The following is an 8,012-nucleotide window of genomic DNA, read 5'->3' as shown; positions in this document are numbered from 1 at the left end:
CTCAATAGGTTAAGGATCCGGGCGTTGTCATGAGCTGTGGTGTAGGTCGCAGATGCAGCTCGGATCTGGTGTTGCTGTTGCTGTGGCTGTGGCGTGGGCCGGCAGCTACAGCTCCAATTAGACCCCTAGCCTGGGAACTTCCATATGCCGCTGGTATGGCCCTGAAAAGACAGAAAAAAAAAAAAGAAAGAAAGAAAGAAAGAAAAGAAAAAGGAAGTTCCCAGGTTGGGGTTGAATCACCACAGCCACAGAAACAGCAGATTTGAGCCATATGCGTGGCATATCAAAAAGAAGAAAAGAAAAAAAAAACAGAATTTGTTGTGGCAGAAAATAGGACATTTTCTATTATTAGAATGGCAGTCGGAGGCCAGCTCTCCATCTGTCACCAATTTCTATGATGAGTGAGGAAGTTGGAGCAATGGCCAAAGGATCCTCTCAAGTCTTAAGTCGATCAGAATTCGCTGCTACAATAAAAGCTCTTCCTGTGGCACAGGGAATACGACTTTTTTACGTAGTGTGAAAGCAGGCTGAGGCATCTGTTTTTTGCTTCCACGTTTGTCCACTTGTCGGCTCACATCATTGTTGACGGCGGTGAGAATGGATAAGATATCTTCATGTCTGCAGGCAGAAGAGAAAATACGGCTTCAACCAGGGGACAGAACTCACGCAGCAGGTCTTAGAAAAAAGACCCTAGAACATGTGGCTTCTTCCTGCTCTAACACGCCAAGATTCTATCTAGATTCTTGCCAAAGATACAGAACTATTTTCTCTGAAATTGAAAAAGAAATGCCGAATCACATGAAAATTTTCCGTTCTACATTCAGTATCGGAGAGCATTATAATAATAATAATCACAGCTTGCATTTTAATGCACTTTGTCCCCAAAGACATTCTGCATATAATAGTTTTGCATGTTCCTCTTTCAAGCTGATAGACAGGTAGATAGAGGAAAAGCATAAACAGGAGGTGATAGAAATAGCTTACTCTCTATTCTTAATCTGGGGAGGAATGCAAAGATAAACATGACACAATTCCTGAACTTAAACCCTTATGATGCAGACCTGAAACATATACTGAGGTTGGCATATAGACAAACCCCATAACACAAGGCAGAATGCAATCAATGGCATACGTAAAGAAGGTCAAAATTCTCCTGCAAGTTCTGAAGAGAAAGCAGCACATCTGGCTAGAAGAGACGGCTCTATAGTGGAGGTAGCATCTGAGCCAGGGCTTGCAGGGCGGGTAGCATTTATCAGAATGTTCCAGGGGCGGGCTCTACATACCCCTGGAAGCAAGACAGAGGCTCTGGAGACAGAGCTCAAGTTTGAATCATGGCTTCATCGCTCACGGATTATGTGGTCCTAGGCAGGTTACTTCACTATGACTCAGTTTTCTCAGCTCTAAAATGGTACCCATTTTAGGAGTTCCCGTCATGGCTCAGTGGTTAACGAATCCGACTAGGAACCATGAGGTTTCGGATTCAATCCCTGGCCTTGCTCAGTGGGGAAGGATCTGGTGTTGTTGAGCTGTGGTGAGCTGTGGTGCAGGTTGCAGACACGGCTCGGATCCCGAGTTGCTGTGGCTCTGGCGTAGGCCGGCAGCTACAGCTCTGATTAGACCCCTAGCCTGGGAACCTCCATATGCCGCAGGAGCGGCCCAAAAAATGGCAAAAAAAAAAAGACAAAAATAAATAAATAAAAGGGTACCCATTTTAGAGATTGCCATGAGAATTAAATGAGGCAGTTTACATAAAGCACTTAGAATGCTGGCTTCCATGTTCCACAGACCATCACTTCTGGTACTACTCATAATACTACTACTTCTTAGCATCATCACTGTGATTTTCAGGTGGGCATGCAAGCCCTGCCTGGTTCTGAATCCCTGTATCCTGCAGGGACGTGCATCACACTAGCTGTTCTCTCTTTCTCCAGACACCTTCTCATCATTCAGTTTCACTTGAAAAAACACCTTTGGAGTTCCCATCATGGCGCAGCAGAAACAAATCCGACTAGGAACCATGAGGTTTCGGGTTCGATCCCTGGCCTCACTCAGTGGGTTTAGGATCTGGTGTTGACGTGAGCTGTGGTGTAGGTTGCAGATGCAACTCGGATCTTGCGTTGCTCCGACTGCTATAGCGCCGATTCAACCCCTAGCCTGGGAACCTCCATAGGCCATGGGTGTGGCCCTAAAACTCCAAAAAAAAAAAAAAGAAAGAAAGAAAGAAAAGAAAAACACCTCTACCAGGAAGCCTTCTCAAGTACCTCCCTGACCCATTCTCTATATAATTATCCTGCTTTGCTGTTCAGAGCAGGTATTATTTCCTAAAATTATCTTATTAATTTAAATACTTATTTACTTACACTTTTAGTATCCACTGTCCTCTCACTGAATTAAGTCCCATGGAGAAGAGATTTTTGTCTCTCTGTTCACAGCTTTACCCTGAACCTTCTTCAGTACTCTGTACAGCAGGCATATAGTAGGCCCTCAATAAATACTGCCTTTTCCCCAAAGCCATGGGACATGGTCTTGATGGAGGGGTTGTTAAAGAGGAGGGAAAAGCTCAGGTGCCCACTCCTGGGCATCTACCCAGAGCAAACCATGACTGGCAAAGACACATGTACTCCGATGTTCACTGCAGCACTATTTACAATAGCCAAGACATGGGAACAACCTAAATGCCCATCGACAGAGGAGTGGATCAAGAAGATGTGGTACATATACACAGTGGAATATTACTCAGCCATTAAAATGAACGAAATACCAGCATTTTTAGCAACATGGCTGGACCTAGAAATTATCATGCTAAGTGAAGTCAGCCATACAAAGAGACACCAACATCAAATGCTTTCACTGACATGTGGGGTCTGAAAAAAGGACACAATGAACTTCTTTGCGGAACAGATGCTGACTCATAGACATTGAAAAACTTACAGTCTCCGTAGGAGACAGTTTGGGGGGGTGGGGGGATGTGCTTGGGTTGTGGGATAGAAATCCTGTGAAACTGGATTGTTACGATCATTATACAACCACAGATGTGCTAAATTCATTTGAGTAATAAAAAAAGAAAAAGAAAGAAAAGCTAAGGTGACTCAAGGCTCCAATCTTGAGTCCCAATCCTAAATTCCCAGAAAAACATTATGACTCTTCCCAGAAATGGGGATTCACTGAGTAGGAGCCCCTGGAAGAGGCTGAGAATTTGAATGCAGGCCTGTGCACGTTGAATGTGAGGTCCAAGGGCAACAGAGAGGTGGGAGGTCTGACAGGCTGTGAGAAATATGTAGGACTGGCCTGACAATGAGGCTGACTCAGCCAGGCATTCCCTGGTCCAGCAAATACTTATCAAACTCGACAGTATGTCAGATACTATGTCAGGTGCTGAGGGTATAAGGTTGAATGGAACATGTCTGCCCTCCAGAAACTCAGCAGTGGGGGACATAGGAGACATTGGCCTCTAGCGACAGCTAAAGCAGCCCAAAGGGGCTAGAGAGAGAGCAGAAAAGACGGTCCAGGGCAGAACCTTGGTGAAGGCCCATTTCCAGGGAACCAGGTAAAGAGCCTGTGACAGAGACAGAAGGAAAGTTCTCAGATTAGTGACAGGAAACCAAGGATACCACAATGCCAAAGGCAGCAGGCAAGCACTCAGCAAATGTGAGCCATTGATAATAAATAAAGGAACCAGAGTTCCCATTGTGGCGCAGTGGTTAACGAATCCGACAAGGAACCATGAGGTTGCAGGTTCGATCCCTGCCCTTGCTCAGTGGGTTAAAGATCCGGCGTTGCCGTGAGCTGTGGTGTAGGTCACAGATGTGGCTCGGATCCCGTGTTGCTGTGGCTCTGGCGTAGGCCGGTGGCTACAGCTCTGATTAGACCCCTAGCCTGGGAACCTCCATATGCCTCGGGAGTGGCCCTAGAAAAGGCAAAACAAATAAATAAATAAAAATAAAGGAATCAATAAAAGCTCTCTAGGCCATTATTGATGCGGTTTCCTCTGCAGAATTCTTTCACCCTGGTTTTTACCTGACATCTACTTGTCACCTCTCAAAGCTTCCCCGATCCTCCAAATCTGGGGGAGGTGCTAGTTCTGTATGTTCCCATAACACCCGTGCTTTCCAATGTATATTTACAATAGGGGGTGATCTTCCCCATCTATCCATCTGTGTAGTTTTTGTTTTTGTTTTTGTCTTTTTGCCATTTCTTGGGCCGCTCCTATGACATATGGAGGTTCCCAGGCTAGGGATCCAATCGGAGCTGTAGCCACTGGCCTACACCAGAGCCACAGCAACGCGGGATCCGAGCCACGTCTGCAACCTACACCACAGCTCACGGCAACGCCGGATCCTTAACCCACTGAGCAAGGCCAGAGATCCAACCAAAACCTTATGGTTCTTAGTCGGATTCGTTAACCACTGCGCCACGACGGGAACTCCATATCTGTGTAGATCATGAGCAACTTGAGGGCAGGGGCTGTGTCTTTTTCTTTTTTTTCGGTATCTTCCTTTCCAGTTATATGCTGATGCTCCATACAAGTTTGTTGGATGGAGAGATGGATGGATGCGTAGGTGGGTACATGGATGAAAAGGAAGATGATGGAACAATGCAAAACTCTCACCTTGGGACCAAGTCCTTCAGATGATTGTAAAGAGACTGGATATACCAGCTACCTTCCTTCACATGCCGAAATGACACGTAGCCAGGGACAGTGGCCAGGCCAAGAAGGAAATCCGCCTCGACAGGAATGCTGTCCTTAAGGAGAGAGGCCTTGAGCTCAGGATTTACAGCATCTGCTTCAATGGATACGGAGGGTTGTACCTCTTCACCTTGACAGGCTTGGATGAAAAAGAGTTTGGGTTTGTGCGCCAGACCAGGGCACTGCTGGGCTGTGAAGTGAGACAGGATCTCCCGAATGGGAATGAGGTCCCCATCAGAGGAGTAGATGGCTCCAAATTCCCCGTGGGTCAGCACACAGAACACAAAGCAGTCTCCATCAGCATGGCCTGGGTGACTCTGATATTCCCGCAGAACCTGCATGAGGCGGCCTTTAGTCACATCGACATACACATGGACGCTGAACCCCAGCCACTCGAACACTCGCTTCAGACATTCTGTACAAAAAGGAGGGAAAGGGAAAATCGTAAGATCGAGTGAGACGAAACAAAATGAAGGGGTGAAACTCTGTGAATAGTTATAAAACAGTGCATGGCAAATAGCCTGAGGTTTGGGTTTCCTTTTTTTACTTTCATAGCAATGCCTTTTTTTTATTGTCTTTTTGTTTTAGGTCCACACTCGCGGCATATGGAGGTTCCCAGGCTAGGGGTCCAATTGGAGGTGTAGCCGTGGGCCTACACAACAGCCACAGCCACGTGAGATCCAAGCCACATCTGCGACCTACACTATAGCTCACAGCAAGACAGGATCCTTAACCCACTGAGCGAGGCCAGGGATCGAATCCGGGTATTCTCATGGATGCCAGTCGGGTTCCTTAACTGCTGAGCCATGATGGGAACTCCATAACAACACCTTTTTGCAATGAACCTGCCTTTTTAGAGGACCCACAATGCTATTGCAGGTGATCCTGAGAGACAGCAGAGACCAGAGTTTTATCTTAGCTCACAGATGAGGAAGCTGAGGCCCCGTGACTCTCCCAGGGTCACAAATCTGGTTAGTGGAGGAAGCAGAGCTCAAAGCCAATTTTCTCACATTGACCCAGGCGCTCCCTCCCAACCAGAGCCATAACTGAACAGGGACTCTGAGTACTCTTTAAGCAGGTTGGTGACACACAGATGCTATGGTCTGAATGTTTGTGTCCCACCCTCCTCCCCAAAATTCATATGTTGAAATTCTTTTTTTTTTTTTGTCTTTTTTGCCTTTTCTAGGGCTGCTCCCGTGGCATATGGAGGTTCCCAGGCTAGGGGTCCAATCGGAGCTGTAGCAGCCGGCCTCCGCCAGAGCCACAGCAACACAGGATCCGAGCCGCGTGTGTGACCTACACCACAGCTCACAGCAATGCCGGATCCTTAACCCACTGAGCAAGGCCAGGGATGGAACCCTCAACCTCATGGTTCCTAGTCGGATTCGTTAACCACTGCGCCACGACAGGAACTCCCATATGTTGAAATTCTTTTTTTTTTTTTTTTTTTTCTGTGAGCCACAGCAACACAGGATCCAAGCCGCGTCTGCAACCTACACCACAGCTCACGGCAACGCCGGATCGTTAACCCACTGAGCAAGCGCAGGGACCGAACCCGCAACCTCATGGTTCCTAGTCGGATTCGTTAACCACTGCGCCACGACGGGAACTCCCATATGTTGAAAGTCTAACTCCCAAGGTGAGAGTATTAGGAAGTGGAGACTTGGGAGATGCTTAGGTCATGAGGGTGGAGCCCAAAAAGACGCCTCACAGAGCTCTCCCACCCTGGCCACTGAGCAAGGTTACAAGAGAAGATGACCATCTAGGAAGTGGGTTTTCACCAGACACAGAAATGCCAGAGCCTTGATCTTGGACTTCTCAGTCTCTAGAACCATGAGAAATAAATGCTTGCCATTTATAAGCCACCTAGTGCATAGTATTAAGCACCACTGGATGGACTGGGACCCCAGGAATCTACAAGAAGCTTAGACATATTGATGATATCATCCTTAGATTTCCATGGAAGATGAAAACTATAGAAAGAAAACGTGAAAATAAAAAATGATTTTAAGCTCTCTGACTTGCATTTCACCTATGTCCAGACTTTCTTACCAGCATCTTTATGGGTTCCTGGTCTTTCTGACAGCGAGGTGAATCTGTGGTTGTTGACAACAACACAGAACCCCCTGTGATTCCGGTCCATCCTGTACACAGCTGTCTCCTGCAAAGAAGCGGAGATAGGAACCACCTATTAGGGAATCCTCTTTTAGGGGTTTAATGTGTCTAACCAACCACTCCATTTATCAGTACCAAAGGGAGAGAGATCTCAAGATCCTGGTCCTGGTCTGGAATTAACTGATTCATTCCAAGGTGGAATGCCAGGTCCTCATTAAAATTCAGACTTCACTTGGCTTGACTGCAGAATGTCAGTTCTCAATACTAAATGACATAATACGTATTTTTAATTTTAGTAAGCCCAGTTTTTACGCAAAAGCATCTTCCTTGTTGGATTACCAGAACGAAGAAAGCAGAGGTAAGCCTCTAACAAGACAACAAAAATATCAGATGATCATTTTTTTTTGTAATGGTAGGATTCTGGCATGATCTGATTCTTCTAAAAACAGAGAAATCTCTTTTGTAGAGACCACAGTGGGTGGTTTTTAATATGTGTCATTAATTTTGAAGGTTACTGTAAATAGCATTTGATTACAAATTGCTGAACTGGCTTCAGCCAGGCCCTCTCTGTGGCTAAAAAGATCTCCTGGAAACACAGTACAGCTTGGATCCAAGCAGAAAAGAAGTGGCTTCAGTGGAAAAAAAGAAATTCCCCTCTCCAGAAGTAATTCAAAATGTACATGTAACCAAAAGGACAATAACATGCCCTCCACAGGCAAAGGTCAACACATTTCTAATTGCGACAGAAAAAAGTGAAAAGGACAGAGGTCATCACAGCGAGAGGAAGAAGCAAGAGAGAAATAAGAATCTGAGCCAGCAAAGTCATTAAAGGGCTGGACACGAGTTGGAGAAGATTTGAAGAACCGAGCCAAACCTTTGTGCTGGATTTAGAAGTTAGAGTCTCAACAGATGCTCCCAACAGCTCCACGGAGACTGGAGTTGCTGTCTCACCTAGAAAGACAATTACTCAGACTCATTGTCTTTACCCAAACACCTGGATTTCCTTACAGAGGATGTATTGGAATCAACCCATGTGGACTTTTTTTGGGTTTTTTTTTTTTTTCTTTTTAGGGCCACACCTGCGGCATCTGGAGGTTCCCAGGCTAGGGGTATAATCAGAGCTACAGCTGCCGGCCTACGCCAAGGCCACAGCCATGCAGGACGCAAGCCGCATCTTCATCCTACCCACAGCTCACGGCAACGCCAGATC

The 8,012-nt window shown here is 46.2% G+C and overlaps 1 protein-coding gene across 2 annotated transcripts in view; it reads right to left on the bottom strand.

The window, feature by feature from the left end:
• Nucleotides 1-224: 224 nt before the first annotated feature.
• Nucleotides 225-8,012, bottom strand: part of CASP10 (caspase 10) — a 31,878-nt gene continuing 24,090 nt past the window's right edge. For both annotated transcript variants that reach the window (XM_047773224.1, XM_047773225.1), the window contains 4 exons: nt 7,677-7,753; nt 6,740-6,848; nt 4,610-5,102; nt 225-618 (listed from right to left, as the gene is read on the bottom strand). In XM_047773224.1, coding sequence (XP_047629180.1) covers nt 465-618; nt 4,610-5,102; nt 6,740-6,848; nt 7,677-7,753 — 833 coding nt within the window. In that variant the 3' untranslated portion in view covers nt 225-464. The remainder of the gene's footprint in view (nt 619-4,609; nt 5,103-6,739; nt 6,849-7,676; nt 7,754-8,012) is intronic.

This window comes from Phacochoerus africanus, chromosome 3, assembly GCF_016906955.1.
Source record: "Phacochoerus africanus isolate WHEZ1 chromosome 3, ROS_Pafr_v1, whole genome shotgun sequence".
NCBI classification, from domain to species: domain Eukaryota; kingdom Metazoa; phylum Chordata; class Mammalia; order Artiodactyla; family Suidae; genus Phacochoerus; species Phacochoerus africanus.
The sequence above is the reverse complement of the archived record's forward strand: the minus strand, read 5'-3'. Positions and strand labels throughout refer to the sequence as shown.